The sequence below is a fragment of the Ictalurus punctatus genome, chromosome 8, assembly GCF_001660625.3.
Source record: "Ictalurus punctatus breed USDA103 chromosome 8, Coco_2.0, whole genome shotgun sequence".
Taxonomy (NCBI): Eukaryota; Metazoa; Chordata; class Actinopteri; order Siluriformes; family Ictaluridae; genus Ictalurus; species Ictalurus punctatus.
Window position 1 is genome coordinate 16,186,410 of NC_030423.2, and position 26,738 is coordinate 16,213,147.

General features: G+C 41.2%; 1 protein-coding gene across 3 annotated transcripts in view; it reads right to left on the reverse strand.

The window, feature by feature from the left end:
- atp8a1 (ATPase phospholipid transporting 8A1) overlaps positions 1-26,738 on the reverse strand; it is a 157,081-nt gene that overhangs the window by 56,668 nt on the left and 73,675 nt on the right. For all 3 annotated transcript variants that reach the window (XM_053682041.1, XM_053682040.1, XM_053682042.1), the window contains 9 exons: positions 23,835-23,907; positions 21,623-21,728; positions 18,084-18,166; positions 16,088-16,137; positions 15,847-15,916; positions 14,462-14,546; positions 13,896-14,035; positions 9,888-10,026; positions 4,650-4,714 (listed from right to left, as the gene is read on the reverse strand). In XM_053682041.1, the coding sequence (XP_053538016.1) occupies positions 4,650-4,714; positions 9,888-10,026; positions 13,896-14,035; positions 14,462-14,546; positions 15,847-15,916; positions 16,088-16,137; positions 18,084-18,166; positions 21,623-21,728; positions 23,835-23,907 (811 nt within the window). The remainder of the gene's footprint in view (positions 1-4,649; positions 4,715-9,887; positions 10,027-13,895; positions 14,036-14,461; positions 14,547-15,846; positions 15,917-16,087; positions 16,138-18,083; positions 18,167-21,622; positions 21,729-23,834; positions 23,908-26,738) is intronic.

Genomic DNA, 26,738 nt, shown 5'->3' on the forward strand with positions numbered 1-26,738 from the left:
CACCACTGTTATACCGTCTCAGGAGTCAATAATGCATCGATCACTACTTGTGTATCACTAAAGTTCAATACCACAATAAACAGCCTAAGGCTTAGTTGAAAAGCCAGCCGCCTACACTCCTTCCCTTCCTTTACAAAAAAATTAATTGGAAAAAAAAAGAGGCCTTAGTCGTGGTTATAAGCCTCTGTATTTATGTTTGTGTGTGAGGTGGAGAGCATCATGAGCAGGGACAAATCACATTAACACACTAACATAGTGACAAGTCTTGCAGGTTGCATATGCCAGAGCACCGGACGAGCCACTGTGATGCACTGTGATGAGATATTATGTGTGTGTGTGTATATATATATATATATATATATATATATATATATATATATATATATATATATATATATATACACACACACACACACCCTATGTTTACACTTGGCCTCTTAGTTGATTCTCTAGCTAACTCATCTTTACCTGGTCACTGACATTTGGTGGACAGACTTGTCTAGGCTACATGACTTCCAAAAAACCCAACAACTCCTTGGTCTTCATAATGCTGCTTTTTAAGTATGTACTGTAATAAACACTGAGGGCTTCCTGGAATATTTATATTGAAATGCCATGCCACTTTAATTTCAAACAGATGTACATTCAACTAATTATGGGACTTCTAGTGGCAACTGGTAGCACCAGAACTACACGCCTTGGCAAAAAATAGGCCAAGCCCAAAATGGCAAAAATATTACGCTTTCAATGGTTTTAACAACAAATCATTGTTCTGAAAATGTGCAAGAATTAAACAAACGCACTCCTGAGACCTCCTGTGCCACTATTTACTCGTTTACTTTTGCTGCAGTGAACTGTTTGAGGAAAATCAAGAAACAGGGAAATTCACTTATATAGTCTTCTTGTACGCAAAGCTAAAATCACGATAGCGATTCAAATGTTTGATGAAGAACTGTGCAAAATATTAAAATAGTCAAAATAAGATGCATATAAAAAATTTTAAATAAAAAAAACAACAAACTGTCTGCAAGTTTACTCACGAGGCTTAAGCATTTAAAGAAATCAAAGAGAAAAAGCTATCCCATGCTAAGTTACTGTATCGATTCATTTCATTCTTGCTAATTTCCTGAACAATGATTCATTGTTAAGACATTAAAAGCTTAATATTTTGCCATTTTGGGCTTGGCCACAATTTTTTTTTTTCTGCCCAGGAGTGTAATTTCACAGCAGCAGAGGTGAATACTTACGCGATTGCAAATAATTAAAAAAAAAATAAAAAATTTGTACATAATTTTGCTAACACTTTTGCTTTCCCCCATATCAAAATATTATAGGCTATTTTGTGTCGATCCAGGACACATACAGTAATCCCAATGAAGTCCATTTCAGTTCCAGGTTGTAACATGACAAAATGTATAAAAGGTCAAGGAGGTAAATACTTAATGCTAGGCACTGTATTTAACAACCAACGCAAAAGTATTTCTGTCATAGGACAGAGAAATCAGGAAACAGGGAAAGAGAGCAGACGGCCTGAAAACAGAAACGGGGATATTAAGGATAGGGATGGTTCTGTTTTCTTTTACGTGTCACTGAGGCTTGATTATTAGTCGCACGCACGTCTACGTTGTGCCTGTGATGCCAACATTACATTATTAAGCAGCTAATGATTAGTTAAAGCAGATAGCATTCAATTCAGCATTTAATGGAATTTAGGCAAGGCTAACGTACTCCAGATGTTACGTTATAGAGGATTTTTCCTCAAAGACGGTTCGTGCCGACGCTGTGTTTAAAGCCAGTGTGGATGTTGCCAGGTTGAGGATCATTTGAAAGGTTGCTCAGGTTCACTGCCTGTCAGGACGGTGTTATGAAGGGTGATGGGAGGGAGGATTGTGTGACACAAGATTCAATAAATGCAAAAGATATTTAAGTGTTACATTTTTAACTTAACATTATAATAAACGTACATTAGTTCTTTTTTGCAAGCTTTTTTTTTTTTAAAGAGTGTTTGGGTTTCAATTTACAGCTTTATTTTTGAATGAATTGTGACTACAACATAAAAATGTAATTAGTACAAAAATATGGCATCGTGTAAATTGTGAAAAGAGACCTAGACCTCTCCTAGGGCGGGTTAAAGAGGAGGGACTACCCTGAATACCGCACGCAAGTCTTTTACAATTACTACAATTTTATTACTTATAAACATTATCAAACGCACTTCCTTCCACACTGAATGTTTTTCTTGCTGCTTGTATTTTCAGTGCTGCTTCATTCTTTATCTGCATATGTCAGACACTCTGAATTAGGCCTGCCAGTTGCTGGCTGTTTTAAACCCATCTTTTATACATCAGATTGCATCATATTGTCTCATCCATTCTGTCCAAGCAGACCAAATGCTCAAATCCAGGCCTCTCACAGCTGATCCGGTTCCAAAACTGTCAAAAACAGTGCACTATTGAATTAATGTGCACTTGTACTTGATCCAATCGCTTGTTAATTGCTTAGTAAATCTGTAACTCTCCAAGATAATCTGGTGCTACACAGAGTAGCAGCTCAGGCATTAAAAATAAACACTACAGAGATGTACGCCGCCAGTCAAACAGTCAGACCATGATGATTTACTTTCTGTTACAGGAAATCTGACAGCAGTGCCAGTGGTGATTCAAATTCCAGGGTTATATTAATGTGCTACTTCTAGAAGTCGTTACTGTTTCTATAGTCTCATCGACATGGACTTATTTGGCAGACATGCTTCAATAAACTAAAACTAATAATGAACAGATTTTTATAAATGGAGAAATGTATAATCATTAATGTGGTGCATATTTCTGTAAGGATGTTTATTGAACATCTATGGAAGGAGTCTCCAGTGTCAGCTGCATTTATTTTTATTTTTTTTTGGTCTTTACACCTGCATCATCGAGAGCATCATGACGGGAATCATCACAGCCGGGTTTGGAACAGCACCAAGAAGGATAGGTGGCTCGGGCTGGGTGGTGCGATCAGCTGAGCGTACCATCTGAACTGAGCCCCCTGACCTGCAGTCTATCTAAAGCAAGCGGTGCTGGACCAAGGCAAGGAAGATAGTGAAGGACCTCAGCCATCTGAACAACGGACTATTCTCTCTGTTGCGGTCAGGGAAGTACTTCCTCTCACTGAAAGCCAACACAGAGAGAATAACGAGGAGCTTCTTCCCAAAGGCCATTCGGGCCCTGAACCAGGACAACACATTGGACTAGAGCTTGGATTTGCTTACACAACACCCACACCACCTACATTCCTGTTGATACATCTTCTATTCATTCATCCTCAGCAACCACTTTATCCTGTATTTTATAAATATTTATTATATATGTGGGCAATTTCAATACAACTACCTCAGTACATCGTTATACTGCACAAATTTACTGCACATACGGCACTTTATCCCAATCCCATCTTTATATCCCTACATTGTATTTATATTCTTTTTAAAATATTTTCCTTTAAAATTAGTCAGATCAAGTTAATTGTGGTTACGTAAACTCTTTATGTCACAGACATAAACCCAACTACTCTCTTTTTTAAAGAAAAAATTGTGCTTTGTTTTTAATTATTAAACTCTTTTTAAAAAAAAAAACAAAAAAAAAACAACAGTGTTGGACGGAGGAGCGTTGTGTCTATGATATATGCAATGTGGAGTGATGAGAGCTTTCTGGTCCCCAGCGACGGCTTACCCCAAAATTCCTGCGCATTTGCTTTAACTGCGGCGAGAAAGCATGAAGTCTCAAACACCGCTCAAAGACTTTCCACTGCACTCTCCTCTTTTTCCTCTTCCTCACTCCATCCATCACGCTAAACGACTGTTTGACAGATGGAGAGCCGTCTGTCATCACTCAGGACCCGCCCACATCTCTACACATCTAGATGCGTGCGTGTGTGTGTGAGCGAAAAACTTGCCTCCACTTCGGCTGTGAGACCTTAACATGCACAGACAACAGACAAGGCCCTCCCTGTAGGACAGCCTGACCTTTGTGCATATGTGCGTGGACGTGTGTGTGTGTGAGTGTGAGCATGTGCATGTGTTTAATGTTTCCTCTCGAAAGCAGCAGGCTCTTTACTGTGATGGGCAGCAGACAACATTTTTGCTGAATGATCTACATGTGTGTGAGCATGTGCGGATGATAAAGCGCCGGGGATGTGAACTCGCTCCTTCTGAGCCGCCTGTACAGATCCGTCAGTTCCTACCCTACTGCGCAATCATTAGCCCTCTCTGCCTTCCCCCGGCTCTCGCTTTGCTCGTCTCGCTCTCTACAGACACGTATAAAACTCCACCTGTGGTGCTGTTACAAGCAGCAAAAACCAGAGGATGCTGGAGATCTGAACCTTCTACAGGAAGCAAGGGAGAGACGCATAGAAGGAAAGGGGGAAGCAGCACAGCAGCAGCACAGAGACAAAGAGAGAGACAGATGAGGAACTTCAGGCTAAAAACCCATAAGGGACACTAAATTATCCTACAGTGAGATGTAACTTGTGTGGCTCTGAACCGGGTCACGAAGGTCCAAACCCCAGCCAGTTGTCAATTGCTTCCATCTTTTCGTGCATTGAACTGCATCAGACTGCGATTCCCACTGCACCTCGCACTATAAACAGCACACGTTACTCAGCCTTACATCCAGAGTCTCCTCATTAATCACCAGCAGGCCCATGTTCTTGGTGAGCAGCTTGCAGGAGTGTCCTATAAAAGAGAGAGAAAACACATGTCAAACACTTGGAGACCTTCAACAATACTGTGAGCTTAAGGTCAGTAACGACGGTCACATAACAGCAAGTAGTGCAGAGTCATAAATGGGGTATGCAACAGACAATGTGACAACATGCAGAAATAATAATAATAATTTTAAAAATATATATGAAAAAAAAGGAAATAAAAGAGAAATCCCTTATGTAGACTTAAATAAACAGATTACAAAGTGGGTAAACCTGGTTAAAGTAAAAATCTACCCTGAACACATTAATCTTTATGACTAAAATGTGATCAACATCATCGAAGATTTATTTCCTAATGAAATTCTGAGTTTTTCGTTTCGCTTCATCAACATTTTTGTTTTACGCTTAATGGTTTCCAACATCAGTGGTTTTCAAAGTGGGGGCCGCCAGGGGGCCACAACAATTTGGTGTGAAAAATAAATTCTCACTCTCAGACAACCCCCCCCACACACAATCAATTCCTAATGTAATGTAATGTAAAGATGTAAGATGTAATTATTAATAAAAAAAAAAGGGGGATATATTCAGAAGTCAAAAGGGGGGCCTCGGTCAAATGTTAATGTCATTTGGGCGGCCTTGACCTGGAAAAGTTTGGGAACCCCTGTCCTAAATTACCCACAATCCCCTTTGACAACCCATGCCAGTATGAATTAGCCCTCCCTTGATTAATCTATACCTAAAGAGAGCAATGCAGCAGTGTTTTAGTCTTTCCAGCCCTCTCACCTCCTCATCTAAACATCACAGCGTCCACAGCGTCACGCTAATACCAACACCACCATCATCTTACTCCTCATCCCCTAGATCACTATCTAGCTGAGCTGAGTCTATTAGAGGTCGACCGATAGGGGATTTTACCGATACCCATAACCAAATAGAGCAGTGACTGCTGATAACCAACTAATCAAACCATAGTTTTTAAAATTGATTCCGAAAAAAACAGTACTGTCTATACCATGAAAATGTAGTGTACTTTTTAAGTGAAAAATATAAATATTAATGAAAAAAAATATATATATAATATATATTAACTATTAATAAATATTAAAGTAAATAAAAAGATATACAGGCAAAAAGTAACACTCGCAATAACAAATAAAATGGAAACATCCAAAACGAATGAACAAAAACACTTCAAATAACACAACAAAATTTGTCAGTAATGGTCGATATTTCGCCTCTAGAGGTCGCTCTTGTACTGTATAATGACCGAGATCCCATCTCAGCCGCTCCGCAATGGACACAACCGGAAAAAACTATCGGTGTGGATTTTTGGCGATAACCGATTATCGGTGCAGGTTAATCGGCAAAACCGATCAATCAGTCCAGCTCTAGAGTCCACTATACAGCATGTAACTTGTACAGCTGCATTGCATTCTGGATGTCTGAGCCGACGTTTTCTACTTCTGCATTGGACTTCTCGTTAATGTGATGTTAAGCATTGCTGGAAAAATGGTGAGAAAAGAAGCTTTCGTGTTTTAATTTTTAAGAGCGGTTATCCCTTTTGTTTGGGCTCAATGAAAATTTTCCTCCTATTAAACACCACTGTACCTTGTGCTAGCAACATCGCCCGTTCACGTTAGCATCGCAGACAACCACTAACTTCCCAGTCTCCTTATTTAATTTTTTTATTAAATTTTATATTATATATATATATATATATATATATATATATATATATATATATATATATATATATAAAATCTCAACAGTACAGGCTTATATCTATTAGAGCTGGTTGAGAGTGCCCTTTAAAACATGACTTGCCCTGACAATCTATCTGGATTTGTCGATATACAGCTCTGTTAGTGCAGAGGAAAATCCCTCAGGGGCAGTTGGAGTTTGCGAGTGTGAGGATGTGTGGGTGTGTTCGTATGTGTTGGGACAAAAGGGACTCCCACAGGGAGGAGACAAGGAGGTATACAAGGTGGAGATTAGATTATGCAGAAATATTGGGACTTGCTTATTTAGGCAGGACAACTATGTAAATTTTAAACTTTCCAAAAGACAAACTTTTCATTGGGGGGGCGGGGTCATGGTGACTTCGTGGTTAGCACATTTGCCTCGCAATTCTGGGGCTGTGGGTTCAAATCCCACGTCCAAGCTGTGTGTGTGCGTGCAGAGTTCGCATGTTTTCCACGTGCTTCGGGGGTTTCCTCCGGGTACTCTGGTTTCCTCCCCGGTCCAAAGAAATGCCTTGTAGGTTGATTGGCATTCCCAAATTGTCCGTAGTGTGTGAATGGGTGTGTGAATGTGCCCTGCGATGGGTTGGACTTCTCACTGAGATCTGATTGACAATTTAGTCCCCTATTCTCTCACTCTTTCCTGTTCTCGCAAATGTCTTTTTCACACCGCGTGGAGATAAACGATGCTAGCCTCAGATCGGCGCAAACGGCTGATCTTCAATGATACCTACGGTATGCGACACAGAATAGCGCTTGTCCGAGCAGAGGAAGTGGGAACGTAATTAGGGTTACACACCATGGTCGCATTAGCAGCCCTACACAGCAGAAAGGTTTAAACCTCGCTTAAAGTTGTGGAGTTTCAGGGCAGTGGAGGGCATGGAGGCCTGTTTGGCTTGGCTTGAGGCTGTTTGTTTGCACTCTTGAATCTAAGAGGGCTACAGTGCTACCCAGGCCAAGAGCAACAGGCCAGCCGAAGCAGAGGGCAGCCTCACTCACTCACTCTGACCAGCCTGTGGCTTTCTCCAAAACTCGCTCGTTAATCCTACGGGCAAGGAGAGCAAGAACACCCCCGACTCAGACAGAGAATCAGTCAAACTCAGCGATTCACACCAGACCAGAAATCACACTCAACTACACAGCAGATGTAAAACACCTAGACTCCACTCACTTGCTTACTTTGGCTTTTGGCTGGATCTGTCCTCACACACACACACGCGCACACACTTACAGATCACTTACTTTCCTACTAGTGCTGTTTACCGGTGTTCAATGAATGGAAAAGGCTCTTTCCTTCCTTTTCCTGTTTGGGCTGTATTTCAACTTCTGTCCAACTAGGAAATGATAACCAGTAACCTGTTTCTCATCTCTGCATGACACCCCCTCTCTCTTTGGATTGATTGAAACAGAAGCTTAAATACGCATCCATTAAATCTGTGGTTGTGCCTTTTTTTTTTTTTTTTTTTTCTTTCAGATGGCAGAGCCAAGTAAAAAGACTAAAAGCATTAGAATATTTCAGTAATTGAATTTCTCAGAGTTGGAGAAAACAAAATGCATCATCTTTTTTTTTTTTTTTTTTTCCCCATTTTGTCTTTTTTTTTTTTTTAAAGCTAATACCAGCACACAAACGCTGAAGCTTTTTAAATTAATTGGTAAGGTCCAATTGAAATGATGTGCTATAGATAGATGCATTAATCCTGTTATTCATTTAGCAGAAGCTTTTATCCAAAGCGACTTACAAATGAGGAAATACAAGCAAAGCGATCTATAAAGCGGAGAACAATACAAGTAGTGCTACTATACAATATTTAGAATTGAGTTCTAGAGACGTAAAGTGTGCCGAGTAGAGGTGTAAGAGCTAGAGTAAAGTGCTTTTTGTTTTTTTTTTAGTTTTTTTTTACGATAATGTGGAGTTGGCATTTTAGGGGTTAGTTAGGTGTTCATGGAATTGGAGGGTCTTTAGCTGTTTTTTGAAGATAATGACAGGTTCTGCTGTCCAGATTGAGGCTGGAAGTTCATTCCACCACTGAGGGACAGATAGTGTGAAGGTTCTGGAAAGGGATCTTGAGCCATGCTGAGTAGGCACTAGTAAGCGTCGGTCGTTACTCGATCGCAGATTGTGTGAGGGAACGTACGCCTCAAGGAGAGTGTTGAGTTAGGGGGGCTGCATTAACCAATTTATCATTGGTTAATGATCATTGCAAGGTTTACCTTTTAAATACTGGGATTGCAGAAACCAGACAGATGCAAAACTCGAACGCATCAAAAATGTTTGTTCTGACTTCGTATTGCAGAGCTTATACTTCGGATACATTTTGTGTGGGTGCTGTGATAAACTGAGCCGTTGGGATGAGACGCACTATATGGCCAACAGTTTGTGGATCCCTGACCATCACATCCATATGTGGTTCTTCCCCAATTTGTTGACACAAATTTGGAAGCACACAATTGTCTAGAATGTCTTCGTATGCTGTAGCGTTAGAGTTTCCCTTCGCTGGAACGAAGAAGCCCAGACCTGTTCCAGCATGACCATGTCCCTGTGCACCAAGCGAGCTCCATGAAGACATGGTTTGCCCAGGTTGGAGTGAAAGAACTCGAGTGTCCTGCGCAGAGCCCTGACCTCAACCCCACTGAACACCTTCGGGATGAACTGAAATGCTGACTGCATCCCAGACTTCCTCACTCAACATCAGTGCCTGACCTCACTAATGCTCTTGTGGCTGAATGAGCTCAAATCCCCACAGCCACGCTCCAAAAATCTAGTGGAAAGCCTTTCCAGAAGAGTGGAGGTTATTATAACAGCAAAGGGAACTAAACCTGGAATAGGCCAACCTTTGGCCATGTAGTGTATGAATATATAGTCATCACTTTCCCAGGTATATTATTAGACATAAATTTATAATTTTGGTTTAGCAGTTTTGGCAAATGAAACTCCTTGTGTATCGGGTATCTATCAGGTATCACGCGCTCAAAGTTGGGTATTTACACATTTACAGGGTGTTATTTACAGCTATAAAAGTTCAATGTGCACAGTTTTTTTTGTTTGTTTTTTTTTTTTTTACACAGTGCTTGTGGATATCAGTGTGGCTGTAAGAGAACTCTGCAGCGGAGAGCTGTTCCAGAGAGCCGTGCTCTGCAGCTGCTCAGCACAAAGGCCTGATTGAGGGCAGAGCTGCTAGGTGGCCACAGAGCACGCTCTGTTTGGCTCTGCTCCTGGCCTGCTAACTGTTTGAAACCCAAACTCACAACAGATCGCTGTTTAGGCTAATCATACGCGCCACATCTGAGAGAAAGGACTAAGCCGCAGAGACTGAAGGGAAGGAGAGGGTGGGTCGCGTGTGTTACATCAGCACTTGTGCTTTCACATAGAAAAGAAGATACATGCTGCATCCCTGAGCATGGGGGAGAGACAGGAAGAGACCTACTCACATATGACCGGTCAGTGCCTACGCTGGAACTCACCTATATTAATGGCAGTCTCCTGCTTGTCTCCGGTCAGGATCCAGATCTTAATGTCAGCTTTCATGAGTGTCTCAATGGTCTCCGGGACATGATCCTGCAGCTTGTCCTCGATCGCAGTGGCCCCGAGCAGCTGCAGGTTCTACAGCAAAAGATCAGAAACATTACAGCTATCAGTACTAAATCACACCTTTCACATTATGCTTATTGACAATAGTTTAGATTTGCCATACAAAACAAATGTCCTAGGCTTTGATGGCCTGACCATAACCTAAAAATATTCAGTCCAAGCCTTAGGACAAAGTTTTGAATCAGAATCCAACCACAGCCCTGTCTAAATCAGACCAATCCAAACTGTTCGACATCTGAATAAGACCAAGCTATCCTATTTCCCTCCCTCAGTCGTTGCTAGAACAGTTAAAATAAATAAAAAATACATTACATATACACGTACCTGTGAAACATTTTAATACAGTGCAATGTTTTTTATTGCACTTCAGGTTTTAGTGGAGCAAAGAAAAAAAAAAAAAGAAAAAACGATAATAAGAAAATGACTCTCACCTGGAAACTGCACAGCGCTTGATAAGTACAATAAAATAGGAGCAATTTGTGGACATGTGAGCTTTTTAAAGAGAAACTGTTGACCAAATTTATTTTTTCAGACAAAGTTCTCGCTAGTTCTCTCGAACAGGGGGGAATTCTGTGGTCAACTTACTTACTGTACTTTTTAAAGTCTTTGGCCAAAATAGAGGTAATAATAAATATCAGTCAAAATGAAAATGAAAATTACATAATTACATCCAGAATTGCACTGGGCAAACCTGCAGGATTGTTCGCCGCTCTGTGCGGCAAAGTAAATGCTTTCCAAACGTCTGACCTTACTTTTGGTAGCATTAAATTTTCTTTTGGGGGGGGGGGGGGGGGGTGTGCACGTTTGACTTGCACCTCCAGGGTTGATTCCCTCCTCCGCCCTGTGTGCGTGGAGTTTACATGTTCTTCCCGTGCTTCAAGGGTTTCCTCTGGATTCGCCGGTAAGCTTTGAATGTAGATGTGTAAGCTGTAGGTGTGAGTGTGTGCGTTTGTGAATGTGCCCTGTGAAGGCTTGGCACCCCATCCGGGGTGTCCGCTGCCTCATGCCCAGAGTCCCCTGGGATAGGCTCCAGGCTCCCTGTGCTTTACCACATATCCACTCTCTCACACACTGTAATGTGGACTTCGGTGCCAACAATATACGAGTGACTCCAACATGTCAAGTTAAGGAAAATGTTTGAAGCAATTCATGAAGAAAACTAAAAAATACATATGGAAATAAAAGCTAACCATATAGAGAAAATGCAATGCAGTTTTTTTTTTTTTTGTTTTTTTTTAAAAGATGGGAAAAACTCGGTTCTGAAATTTGAACCCGATCCAAGCTCAACAAATATCGCTAAAGAAATGATAGCCAAATATCCCTGTTCCATCAGGTTTCAGAGAGCGACCTCAAAGCTCTCTTTCATTTCATAATATTTTTAAGAAACTCCCTCCCCAACTCCCTCTCTGTATTTAACATCAGTATTTAACATTCATGACAACCGCTTCTTTCCCAGTCATAGCATCTCTGAACGCATTCCCGTAAAAAGCGCGGTGCAGTGGGAGTGTGGAGCGGATCGCTTTCTCAGACTGAAGCAGCAGGAGTGTTTTCCTCTGGTCAGCTGACCCAGTGTACACGCCGGGCTGAGTGAGGATGTGGGATCGGGGAGAGAGACAGGAGCAGCGAGTGCTTAGGAGAATCACAGTCATGCTCTGACCGCAGACGCCTGGTTGTGTGTGTGTGTGTGTGTGTGTGTGTGTGAGATAGAGAGAGAGAGAGAGAGAGAGAGAGAGAGAGAGAGAGAGAGAGAGAGAAAGGGTGTGTGGCAGCTTGAAGTGTTTTTCACAGGAAGCCCCTGGCCTTTTGACCGACCACAATCTTTTCGAAGCAGCCAGAGTTATGACTGAACCCTGGAGAGCAGACGGAGCTGTAGAAGGGAGAAACGAACTCTTGCAAGTCTGCGAAAGTAAATGTTTTGTGCTGAGAAAAATCGATTTCAGGTGTTCAGCTCGGTGTCCAAGCAGAATTTTTATTACACCTCTTATAGTGTAAAACCGGTGACTCGATCACTACTTCAACAATCTATAGATCAGTTTTACTCCAGTAGAACAGCTGACCTGTGCGTGTGTCCCCAGGCTGTAGCTTCCATCATGATGCTTGACATCATTATACTGTACCTCATAAGACCCAAAGATCAGTGTGTGCATGAGTCTCTTACTGCCCCCTGCTGACCAGTCTCTGGAACAACACAGTGCTCAGTCCTAATTTTATTAATTGCCCTTCCTCCTTTCCCTCCATTGCAATAATGAGCCCCACAGGCAGAAATCGATACGCCATGCGGACACGTATTTGTGACATTAAACATATTTGCTTAGAGAAGTGTTGATTTAAAGCACAGACTGAATTACCGTCAATCAGAACTGCTAGCAGTATTAGTCAGTGCTGAGCATGCACTACTGGCTACGATAATGAATCAATCTCTTGGATTCATGCCAAATCATTCACATCCCATAGATGTGAGATTTCCATTTTCGAAATATCCCTCAGACACTGTCGAACATAGTGCTAAAGCTACTTATCCAACCATTTTCCAAACCGCTTCTCCTACACAGGGTCGTGGGGAGCCTATCCCAGGGAACTCACGGCACAAGGTGTGGGGGACACCCTGGACATGATGCCAACACACATTCACACACAACAGACAATTTGGACATGCCAATTAGCCTACAGTGCATGTCTTTGGACCGGGGAGGAAACCGAAGTACCCGGAGGAAACCCCAGAAACACGGGGAAAACATGCAAACTCCATGCACACAGGGCAGAGACATGATTTGAGCCCCCAACCCCCAGGATGTGTGAAGCAAACCTGCTAACCACTAGGCCACCGTGCCCCCACCCTTAGGGCTACTTATTAATATTTTTACTAGTTAATAAATTATATCACTTAACATCAACAACCCAGGCTTTAAAAGTAGAACATTTCTAACAGAAACTATCCAACTGTATGCACTACTAGACCTTTTATAAGACCTTCAGAAATTTTTATTTTTATTTTAAATATATGTATGCTTTCCAACTACCGAAAATATATAACCGTGAGAAAGAGGTTTAAGAAGAACTCACACAGGCTTGTATGCTAAGAATAAGAGTGAAATGATCAATGTTTATGATCGACGCATTGAGTGTAATGATAGACAAAACTCATGTTCCTAATAATCATCCTAATTATAATCATCCTAATAATCATCCTAATTATAATTGTTGCACTGGTGTGTGAAAAAAGATTTAACTGATGTGTAAATAATTGAATAGGCTGGCCGACATGGTTGTAGCTCATGCTTCTTTACATCATCATCAGTGAATTAATGTTACCCCAGATTCTAAACAAAGCCAGTGACATATCAGTTGGATATCAAAATCAAACTGTCCCATATTGAGTAGATTCAGTAGCACTGTATTGTATTTTCCAACATATTCTGTCTCTAAAGGCCAACTGATGCATTTCTGAATCGCAGATCCGGTGAATCAAACACAGGAGCCAAGTGTGGGTTTGAACGGGTATTTCAGCTGGGAGATGTAAGCGCATGCACAGTGCAGAATGGTTGGTGTTCTACAGGTCTGACGGGATGTCCAGCTATAGTGAAAATGCTGGGTAGTAAGTACTAGGAGACTTTTCACTATTATTATGAAACAAAGCAGCAGCAGCGCGATGTGTTTGGCCCACGAGTTTGACTCTGACCCCTGTGCCACAGATCCTGAGAGCTTGATCTGCTGCGACATCTTGCAGCGATCCATAAATCCTACACAATGCAAATCGAATTTCTGTAGCAGAGACCCTTCAGCAGCTTTGATCGGTGTTGGATCAGAGAGAGAAGAAAGCAACTTTAAAAAGTGGCAGGATTGGAAAACGTGTAGAACGCGAGTGTGTGTACGGCCCTGACCTTCTCGATGAGCTCGTAGCTTTCCTCCATTTTGAGTGCTCTGTTCTGCAGAGAGGTGCAGGCACGATGATGTACTTCCTGCCACTGCTGGTATAATGACTGGGATATGTCTGCCACAGCAAAACACAGCGTACGCAAACCTAGAGGAACAAAGACGTTCACTTGTACACAGACCATTCCGTACAACTTGTATTACTCACTCACTGACTCACTAGTCTGTATGACTCCTGGCTTTTATGTGTCTGATTGTAAAATCATGGAAAGCAATAGCGATGTTCTGAGATTCATGGTTTTAGTCACAATTTAGTTCATATTTAGATTACAAATCTTGCAACTGAATCTTCATGCAACTTAATACACTGCAATATCTCACTCAGCCACCAGGGGGCAGAACACACATAGGATTAACGCCAGAAAGAGCAACAAAGACTGCAATGCTGCAAACCGACACCATTAAAATGGGGGATTTGTGTCCCATAATATATATGTGTGTGTGTGTGTGTGTGTGTGTGTGTGTGTGTGTGTGTGTGTGTGTGTGTGTGGTGCATGTATGTGTGTGTTCTCACCCTCTGTAGCAAACTGCTCCAGATGTTTCAGTGTAATATCCTTATACCTGGAACTATCTGCCAAGCGGTCATAGATGACCGTGTCCTGTGGAAAAAAGAAAATCAGTCAGCTGAAGGAGAACATCCACACTGCTAGCTTCCACTTTTACTCCACACTATGGATTCAGTCCTGCATTAAACATTTGGGCTTGTGCTTAATACTTAACATATTGTAGCAGAATCAATGCCAATCTCATGAGCTACATTCTTCCAGAACTGGTATGCACACCATCATCCAAAAGTGGTGTCGGAATATATTTGTCACGGCCGTAAAGTATTTCTCTCTCACAAAATATTTCTGGCAGAATTACACGGGACGAGCTGCAAAATACCTCCGAAACAGGTTCGGAATCGTTCCAAAAAGGTGTCATTCTTTTAAGCGACAAATCCTTACATGAACTATTTTAAATGGAATTTCCGCCTGTTCTGGGGCTGCCAATGAGTTTATTTGTGCTGTCAGACTCCACCGTAGTGCTTAACGGCTCGTATGAAAGTAGACACTCCGTCGCTTTTAGATATTGCAGTTTCGCAAGTATTTCTTTTTTTTTTTTTTTTGCCTAGCCTACTAAGTTTAAATTGATCATTTTATTGTGGCAGATGTATACGGTGTTTTACTATCAAGAAAAGCTTAAGTAGTGCTGTCCGTATTATTCTGGAGAGGTGTGAATTGTTTGCCCAGCAGGGGGCTCACATCCTTCCCCTTTCCCATCGCCCTGCTCACCATCAGTCACGTTACTCTACACACAGAAACCCAACAGTGTCCCCTTAAAACAGACTTGCGGCGATAAAATAGTTCATTTGTTTATACTGACTGAAAATGTCTGATTTCGCCAGGGCCTACAAGGCTGTTTGTGTATCAGTGAATACCGAAACAATTGATTCTACTGAGCGGTGGCATGAAGATGAAGACGCATCTGCAACTGCTGAGTCACAACAGCTGGAAATGACTTTGTTTAACACATTAATGCTGCACGATGCCTGAGTGACAGGTTAATGCCAAACTAAATCGGGAAAGAAATACTTCTGGAATGTTCTTCTACCATGCTGAAGCAGTACATCAATAATAAAATCAATACTAAATCAGATTTACTAGCATCGTACAAGCAAACAGAGAGAAACTCCTTCCTATTGGTTGCCTGTTTGAAAGCAGCAGGCTCTATGCATTAGCAAAACCTTCTGCATGCACAAACAGAGACGTCAGTAAACCAGTTCCGTTTCAGATCTGATTTTGTGCTTGAGGTCGAATCATCATAAGAGATAACGCTCAAGAAAGCATTCGAAGCCGCCGCTGCCGTGGTCTCCAGCGTTTGGCAGCACTGTTGCTATGGTGATAGACAGACACTTACAGCTCCTTTACAGTATAGCCGGATCTTTCCAGATGGAGTGCGCATGATGACCGACATTCTCTTCCTGGTGCTGTAGGAAGAAAATAACACTCATAGTCATCATCATAAATGAGGAAACCTGTACCTGAACGTGAAAAGTGCAATATGACGATTCATTCACAAAGTGAATCAAATGAACGAATCGGTCAGATGTGGAGGAAAGGATGGAGGAAAAAAGAAAAGACATTAGGACATAGCGCACCTTGTGAACTCCAACACATGTAGTAGTTCATATTTCTCTTCTTGACCAAGCTGTGTGAACAATAGAGAGAGAGAGAGAGAGAGAGAGACACACATAGACACAGACAGATACAGACAGGCACAAAGATAGACAGAGAAAGAGAGAGACAGAAAGAGAGAAAATTTTTAAAATCCTTCAATACAATTGTTAAAACATTTTCCCATCAATTCTCACTTCGTTAAAAAACTACTACTACTACTACTACTAGATACATACACACAAACAATCTTAAGAGGTATGTAAACTGTAAATTATCATCAATGACTTCACACAAAGCCCCTTTAAAGCATCAAATCAAATCAGAAGAAACAAGATCAGTCATGCCTTTATAATACCGAAACCCAATCAGAATTCTACATTTCACTAGGATACTATTTCTAAACATTAGCTCAAGTTCTGTTCAATTTTGTTTTTCCTTGCATCATAAACTACTATTTTAGCTTGACCCAGCAAAAAAATTCAACAGCCTACAACAAGAGAGAGAGAGACAGAGAGAGAGACAGACAGAGAGAGAGACAGAGAGAGACACACAGACAGAGAGAAAGAGAGAGAGAGACAGAGAGAGAGAGACAGAGAGAGAGAGAGACAGAGAGAGAGACAGAGAGAGAGAGACAGAGAGAGAGACAGAGAGAGAGGGACAGAGAGAGAGGGAGAGAGAGAGACAGACAGAGAGGGTGAGACACAGAGAGAGACACACAGACAGAGAGAAAGAGAGAGAGAGACAGAGAGAGAAAGACAGAAAGAAAGAGACAGAGAGAGAGACAGAGAGAGAGAAAGAGAGAGAGACAGAGAGAGAGGGAGAGAGAGAGGGAGAGAGAGAGACAGAGAGAGAGACAGAGAGAGAGGGAGAGACACAGAGAGAGACACACAGACAGAGAGAAAGAGAGAGAGAGAGACAGAGAGAGAGAGACAGAAAGAAAGAGAGAGAGAGACACAGAGAGAGAGACAGAGAGAGAGGGAGAGACACAGAGAGAGACACACAGACAGAGAGAAAGAGAGAGAGAGACAGAGAGAGAGAGAGACAGAGAGAGAGAGAGACAGAGAGAGAGACAGAAAGAAAGAGACAGAAAGAAAGAGACAGAGAGAGAGAGACAGAGCGAGAGATCCTGAGTTTTCCTCTTATTAAAAATGTAACTGGTGATCTAAATAAAGTTCCTGATAAATTAATTTATTATTAGGCTGACACTGAGTCATATTTCACCCCATACGTGAGCGTGCGTGCACACTCACGCACTCACGCACGCACACACACGCACGCACACAGCTGGATTCTGGTAGTGATGGTGTTTGAGAGTGACATGGCAGTGCAGCATCTCACTAATGTGTGATCTCAGAAGCAGGACACGGCGCACACCGTGTCTCTGCCCTGTTAATTTCATTTAGCGCAATCAGCACAAACCGGACACATCCACACCATTAACCGCCGCGCAGAGCCCCTCAGCACACGCCACTGATTATCCATCCCTAACAGCAACCACAGCTTATTCCACCCACATAAACGCTAAATAACTCATCCCCTAACACAACGCTTCCCCACATCACATCATTTCATCTGCTCTGTTGCTAGCCTTCGATTATGCGAACACCATACAAGATCCTGTGATCATAGCAACAAGAACATATTAGTGCTAGCACATTAATATCAATCTAACATTTACGTTACAGCCAGAAGTACTGTCAGAGCCGCTGTGAGAGAAAATCAACCACAGCTTCTGATCTGAGAAGAGATTAGACATCAGACAGCTATCAGACTCAATAGATTCTCATAAACAATGCTCTCGTCTTCTCACTGGTGGCGTTATGATGAGAGAAACAGGGATGACTGTATTATCATGACAGTTCCTTAGTACGACACAATAGCTTTAATGAACTGTGTGTTCCAAACAGAAACTGCACTCACGGTCAACAGTAAGAGAGATAAGCTGTTGTTTTGACGCTGTGTTGCGCACGCACTCACCGCCTCGATGATGACGCTGTCTGGAGTCCTGGCTGAGAAAACGAAGCCAAGGTTGCGTGCTGCGCGGACCAGGGCTCCTTCATCTGTCGTGTGAAAAGAGGGCGAGTCAGGACAGCGGTTACGAGCAGCATATCAGGGTGCTTTCACATGTACAATGTTTGAACGAAACCCTGGCGCGTTTTCCACCAGGTTGTTTGGCCAGGTGAAGACTGAGCAATGTGCTGGGCTCTGTCTGGTCTGGTCTGGTCTAGTGGGATTCCGGGACAATCAGTACATTTACATGGGCAACAATAATCCGATATTAACCCGATTAAGACGGTACTCTGATTAAGAAACTAGCATGTAAACAGCAAGTTTTTATTACCTTAATCCAGTTAGTCATACTCGAAGTAAACACAAATGGAATTAAGAATATTGCAGTCAACAAACAACATCCTAACAACTTGAAGAACCTGGAGCAAATCTGCTAGGAAGAATGGGTGAAAATCACTCCCAAACAGTGTGTGAAACTGATAAGAACTTAAACTGTCACACTAAAAGCTGTTACTGCAGCAAAAGGTGCTAGTCTGAAGGGGTCGAATACTTATGCAAGCAGCATTTTTCACTTTTTTATTCTTTTCAAATTCTGCTGCAAATGAATTGCGATTTTGAGCGTACTGGATTGCAATAAACACACTGGCTGGAACAACCGGTGTAAGTGTCATTCGTAATGTTGAATAGCTTTGCAAGGCGCTGTATTTCATTCCATACTGGCAAAAAAAAAAAAAAAAAAGAAAGAAAGAAAGAAAAGACACAGAGCCCACCTGTATTAAAGCTTCTCAAAATAAATATGGGATCTGATTAAGACTATAATATCCATTAGGGTATAAAAGTCACTCCACAGACAAAGCTGTATTAAATCTGTTAAAGCTGGTTTTCACTCTCAGTGTCAGGAGAATAATACAGTTCATATTGCGAACGCGTTAATGCAAATTAGTCTCGCTTGTTCTTGATGCCGAGAACACCTAAATTAATTCAGATCTGTCCTTATCGAGACTGTGTAAAGAAAGCTAGAATGATTCTGCCTTAAATTATACATAACCCGATGCACCGGAAAAAAAGTGATCGTTTAAACGATGTATCGGCCGATAGTTCAAAAACATCCGATGATCAGGGCCGATTATATCCTGTCAATCAAAAGAGGGCGGGAAAACACACTGAATTCGTTGCTGTGTGTAAAGATGATGTCTTTTGTGTGGAATGACGACAAAACTGCAGTTTATAAACTCTGTAATATCTGCACTGATAAAATTTTACACCTGACGCTGCAGCCGTGAACCGGGAGTTTCGGTGTCGAGTCTAAATTATTATATATTTTTTTTTGCCGGGCTGCTTGAGCTCAATTAAAGCGCCAATATACCGTTGAAAGATTTAAATGAAGAGGAGTTGACATATATATATATATATATATATATATATATATATATATATATATATATATATATATATATATATATATATATCACAGAAAAATATATTTGTAGATTAGTATATTTCATATCCAGTTAATGTTAATATATAAAAAAATTATATTACCAGTTTGATGTTTAATGAGAAAGTAGAAATGCTTTTGTTTGTGGAGAGTGAATGTGAGACTAACAGGAGGTTTTTAAAAAAATTCAGTCAATGTTAATCTGAATGAATAACATTCAATAAGTTAAGAAATCTTACTTTAATCTTCAGAATTTAGTTCATGTGTTAATGTTAATGAGTAATGTGTTTTCTGTTCATGAGACCAGTTACTGTGAATAACTTGCTGAAATGGAGAGAATAAAGTTTTTCATTTGCATTTCTTTCAGAATTGTGGAATTAATTATTATTATTATTATTAATTATATTATTAAGGTATAAAAGGCAGAACTATCGGTATCGGTAACGGCCGATATCACTCTGAATAATCGGTTATCGGTATCGGCTGAGAAATTTAGTATCGGTGCACCTCTAATCGAAAACTATACTTAATACTCATTCACTCTTTAATGCACTATGATTTGGGCAGCAACACAGAATGGCACTCTCTCCTCTGAGCCGGAGCTCAATACTGATGTCTGGGAGAGATGCTGAGAAGTCTGTCTGCTCAATCTCCGAGATGAAAGCCACAGGAAATTAGAGCAGCATTCAGAAAACAAACTCATAAAACACGAGCCAAGAAATAAAACCACTAACTCATAGCCTTTTCTATTAAAGGCTACATTCTATTAAAAGTACCGAGTCGTTAAAACTACAGAACACTGAGAAACACCAAGCTAATGTCTGAAGTTATGTAGGAAATGATGCGACTTCACGTGTCACTAATGACATTACTCAACACAGTAGTGACGATGATGAACGTTGTACTGGTCACTAACGTTATTGTATTGTTTATTCGCTCTGTATTACATGAAAAGCTCCACTCTGATATGGTAGAACTGTCCGTGCTGTGATGTCATTGATATTTGTTTAAGGGGTCATGACAAGAGAAATCAAATTTTGCTAGGTCATTGTACCATTAAAAAGTCCTGCAAGTTTCATAGCTTAATACGTCCTCCTCAATACAAAAAGAGCATTTATTTAACCAGGCTCCAAATGCAGCTCGTTTGGGTGTGGCAGGATTTGTGACATCACACGGCCAAATACGTTTACATACGACTGCCCGTACAGCAAGACATCGACACCTACTTTTACATCATGGCACCGCTTGCCCCGCCCACTGGCACTCGGCCGCTGAAAATGGTTCTGCACGTGTTGCGGCAGGGGGCGTGGATAATTAATTCATAAGCAAAGCAGTGGGTGGTTACATTGAAGTCTTAAAGGTAAAGGACACAAAAACTGATAGTTTCAGTCAGAATATCAGAGAAAAGGTCATAAATTACAAAATTTTACTTTATTTTACTAATATTATAATTGCACCTCAGGGAAGATAATAAAATTGAGGACCCCCATCCCCCCCAAAGATGTCATGACCCCTTTAAGAACAATTTTGTAAGAGTAACATTGAGATACTGCACCGAACGCCTGGGCCAAACGACAAGATTTAAACAATCCTACGTGTGTGTGTGTTGACTGATGTGTGTGTGTGTGAATGCATTGTGACCAAACACCAAGGAAAATTCCTACATATTCCACAAAATTCCTAATACATGTAAACGTAAATGGCGAAGAAAATGATTCTGATCCTAACCAAATCCTAAATCAGACCCAGAGACCCCAGATATGATGACGCTTCAAGATTACGCTCACGAATCCCGACCAAACGATCCTGACTCTTCGCCCCGTGATCTCGCAAAATCTATTGCGGACAAATGTGACACACCTGGCTGCGACAGTTCGTGGTTACCGCTCTTTCACGCATGGTGTCGTGATTGCTAAGATAATGTGACATAAAAGCCTGTTTTACATGATCAAGAGGAGCAATAAAGTGATTCTTTGGCTGAAAAATAACAATCCGTTCATAACTCGGCCGTTATCACGCGGTCCTTACTGAACATCACTGTGATGATACGGTATATGGACTGACAGACCTGGAGAGGCAGCTTGGTAGGTGATGGTGTCATCGTTACGTTCCGGGACGGCTGTGTGACAGATCGCCATCATGGTCATAAACTCCATGATCACAGCAGCAGTGGGCTGGAGGAGGAAAAAACACAGACTATGAGAAATCGCAGCTGTGTGTGGACAGAATACACTGCACATATGATACAAAACTCATAATAACTACATTCACTGGAATTTCCAACACCTGCTAGTGATCTTAGAGGAAACCTGTGCTGCCTACTTATACTATAGTCTTAAAGCATGTACTCGTTTTGTGAAGAAGACGTACATACTTTTGCGTGTGTAGCAAAAGAGTACTGGGACATAGTAACATGTCATGTAAAGGAAGAGAACGCTGTTGCCTAGTTACGCACAACGTCGACGTGAACCATTCTTCGTTCGCTATAGCATTTACTTTAACATTCCCGCGATTTTATTTTTCCAAGTTTCGTTTACACCTCTCAAAACTGCCGTAAAGCTTCTCCACTCTCGTGAGTAGTAGTTGTGGGCAATATTAGCTGAAAAAGTGTCCACTGAACCACACTTCAAAAATCTACCTGAAAATCTTGTAGACCATCCTGGTACCTTTCGGATACTCATTTCAACATACTACCATTTGGGACACACTAATTCTAATCTCGGATACTATTTTGGACGGATACTAGGTGAATTGGGATGCGGCACTAGTCTAGATGAAATGCTGAAATCAAACAATAGTAGGCTATCGCACTCGCTACTTTAACTCGGATAAATGATGCTGACATGTCAACTGCACACGGTGAGTCTTACAGCGGAGATAAACCCTGTTTACATACATTTTCATTACACTGATAAACCGAGACAACATGTCAATCAGAACATGTGTATCGTCAGTCTGTTACGCAGGTTGTCCATTCTGGATCCTAGTAAATGTAATTACGGTCCTTTTATCCTGCGTGTCCTTGTGTTTACTCTTTGATGCATAATTGTGTGAGAGCACAAAGCACATGGAGTGAGTGAGTGAGAGGATAGAAAGATAGACACACACACATACTGCTATTGAGAGGTCCGCCATGGCGAAATAAATAAATAAATAAATAAATAAATAAATAAATAAATAAATAAATAACACAGGACCAGACGCCAGAGCTGTCTATAAAGCTAAGATTCAAAGTGACAGGGAATTTAAAGCCCTGTATCAAAGCTTGCCTTAGAAATGCATATCAGCCCTTGGTGACTGACAGGAAAAGAAAAAAATAAGTCTTAGCCAGACGTTCATGGGACTACAGATTTTGACCACGGTGGCACTTTTTTTTTTATAAATATGTAGAAAATATCAGGATCAGGACCGATTTAAAATGGTGAGATAATATCTCTTTGTGTACACAAAGCACACCCATCTTATACACAAACACTCGAGGCCATGCCCACATTCGATTCAGTGGATGTTTGGACAGCCCCCCCTCCCGTATAACAGGGAACAACAGGTCTTTGACTGGGTATAACGAAGATTCAGGTGAAAGATCACCTACATGCAAAGATTGATATACTAAAGCTGTTAGCAACAAAGATGCGAGTTATGAGTTATACTGGCCTGCAATGTGCAAGTCAATACAACTCCTAACGGGATCCATGTAAAGACGGCATATAAAAGCATCTCCTCTGCAGACCACATCTCTTTCCCTGCTGCTGTGAAACATGAAGTAGAAAGTCCACAGACCACAATTGGGTTCGAAAACAGTCTGACTGATGAAAATGTCAAACTCACATTTGTGGCAGGGGGAAAAAAAACTTGAGTGAAAGTCCCCTTACTAAACTTTAAACTCATTATATGGCTGTGATTTTATGAGAATAATGTGAGTGTATTTGTCATCAGAGGACATCCTCGGTGACCCGTATATCTATTCCCATAAAGAACATGATGAAACTAGTCTAGCTCTGCTGGATTAAGCCATGCCAGCTACGCCATCTCCAAGCTAATCACACCAGCTGCTCTCTCTCTCAATCCCCGGGTGTGTTTTTGCTTGGCACCACTTCACATTTCACTTTCTCTTCCTCAGCTTGTGTACTCATTTCATTTTTCTCCATTGCGCTTCCATTTTGTGTGTGCGACTGGCAGCAGACATGAGGAGATACGAGTGCTGGGAAATCCTGGACTTGCTCAAAACTCCAGTTCATTGAGCACGGGCTAAGCAGATACGAGTCCTTTACAGTACTTACATGACTGCTTTGGAGATTTTCAAGTAAACTGGGGTCATTAAATCCAGCTTCCTCCATCGAGTGAGAGCTGTGCCTGGAGAGAGGGAGAGAGATGGGGAGAGAGAGAGGGGTAGAGAGAGCGAGGGGGAGAGAAAGAGAGAGAGAGAGAGAGAGAGAGAGAGAGAGAGAGAGAGAGAGATGGACAGAAAGGAAAGCAAGATTAGAGCAAAAAAGGCAACAAGAACTAGAGCCACGATTCACACCTACCCCCCCCCCCCCCCCACCACCCACTATTTTTTTGCAAACACCTTGCTTTAAGACATCATACACAGTCTAGATTTTAGAAACTACATAACTTTATGTATTATATTATTGTATTTATATAAATGGTGAAGGTTAACTTTATAGGTTTATCAAGGTCACATCACAAGCCAGCTCTCCCTAATGCTGCTTCACTTTAGCGTAAAGCTAGTACGGCTCGACTTAATTGCTCTGCTAATGATCATTATCCGCAAACCAGTAAGGACGCGACGCAGAACGCATTAGAAAGAGACAACATTTCTTCTTTTAATCATCCAGTGATCCAGGACCGGTACATTTATATGCGATTAGTTCATGATACAAAGTGTCCCAACACGGCCATTTTGACCTGCAACAGAGTTTACACATTTCCACAAGCTGCTGCAGTTTTTAGAAGCACTATCGATCTTCAGGTCTGTGATGTATAGTCTACAGTTTATCAGCCTGCTAGTGGAGTTATCTATAGGCAGATACTGAACAAGCTTCTGTTAAAGGGCCATCCATGCTGTGTATGTAACACTGTCATTTAACTCCAACAAGGCCTTAAAAATCCTTCTGTGCTATTCAGCAGCAGTTTCTGGTACAAAATGCGCAATATCTGAACACGCTCAGAAACAAAGGGTCCTGAACTGTACATTTCCTTGTGGCTGGGGTGATCCTGTCTTTCATACGTTTGAGAAGTATATTTCACCTGGAAACAGATCCAGTGACCATTAAACAAAGCTAAGGTACATAACTGGACTATAATTAACTTGGAAACGTACAGTTAGACTGTATGCACCTTTCCAGGTAAAAGTTCCATTTTGTACTAAAGGTATAAAACGTTGTACACTTGAAGGAGGTGTAAACTTTTCTGAGAGGATACTAATACAAGATCCATTTATAGTAGCTTATATACAGACATTTTTCAATAATTATAATTATCCATGTTTTCTGGTAAAAAAGTCCTAATAGATGAAAGTTGCCAGTTTCATATTAAAGGGAACAACATAATTCTGATATAAACAGCTCACATTTTGTTCCCTAAATAACATTATTTACAGCCTTAGTTAACACTAACAGGTCAGAAACTTTAGGATTAAAAAAAAAAACGTAACTAATCTAATTAACGATGTAAATACAATTAATTGTTGTTTGATTAAAAACCGAGCACCTGCACTGACTAATGCGCATTCGTCCCATGAATGTCCACTATGTGTGGATCACAAAGACACTCTTTGTATCTGTTTAGTGTTCCAAATATCCGTATTTGTATCTGCATCAGGTGTAACTGCAAGTAGCTGTGGCCTAAAATGAAATATGAATCCTAACACTGCCTCCAGACACTCTGCATAAACGCTGAAAAAAACCCCACAGGGGTAGAAATGACAGTGCTGTCAGCATGGTGTGTGAACTCTGGCCCTGACAGTTCTTCAACCTCAGCTACATCGCTCCAGTTCATATCTTGTCTCAACTAGAGATGTTCGTTGCTCGCGATATTTACTAATAAATTTAGCTGGCTCCATTTTTGAAAATAGAAACAGATTAGTAGCCTAATTTAAACCACCATGATCCTGTCCAGGCAGTTATTAAGGACCCCTCCAACGGATCCATTCATTACTGTACTGCTTATCCGATACAGGGTCACAGGGTCACCTGAAGCCTATCCCAGGGAACTCTAACTACTCCATCCATGGACGGGGTGCCAACCCATCGCAGGGCACAATCACACACACATTCACACACTACGGACAATTTGGAAAAGCCAATCAGTCTACATTGCACATCTTTGGACTGAGGGAAGCCGGAAGTAAAACCAGAGTACCAGGAGGAGACCCCCCGAAGGGTGTAGGCAGGATTCAAACCTCCAACCCTGGGAGTTCAAATATGATTCATTCCAAATGATATAATATTCAGCTGCTGTCCAAAATGGCAACCAAATACTAATTACTCAATTAATATGCTGTTAGTGGTTAATAATTTGCAGAATAATTGAAGCTGAATAGTGTGTTCCAACATTTACACCAATCAACCTCGGTGTAATTTATCAACAACATGTAATGCGTTGAAATTTTACTCATGGAGAGAATCAACACTTGTTAAAGAAGGTGTTCATTATTTAGTCCCACTTTAAACTAGTAATGTTAATTAAATATGTAATAAAGTTGAGGTTTGTGATGTTAACTAATGGTGTATTAATGTGAGTAAAGGAAATTAGATTTCCCTTCAATCACCAGAAACCTACTGAGAAAAGCGTTCGATTCGATCAGTCAGTGTGGACTCGTTTTTATTCAGGAACAGAATAAACATGGTTAATACTGTTTAGCATTCCAACATGGAATCAGGTGGTAAAGCGGGTTGTCCGCTAATCGTAGGGTTAGCAGTTCGATTCCCGGCCCACGTGACTCCACATGCTGAAGTGTCCTTGTGCAAGACACTGAACCCCAAGTTGCTCCCGATGGCAAGTTAGCGCCTTGCATGGCAGCTCTGCTACCATTGGTGTGCGAGTGTGTGTGTGAACGGGTGAATGAGATGCAGTGCATAGCACTTTGGAACCGCTAAGGTTAAAAAAGCACTATATAAGTGCAGACCATTTACCATCAACATCCTACAGGTTCATTACTTTTGTTAAAAAGACTTACGGTT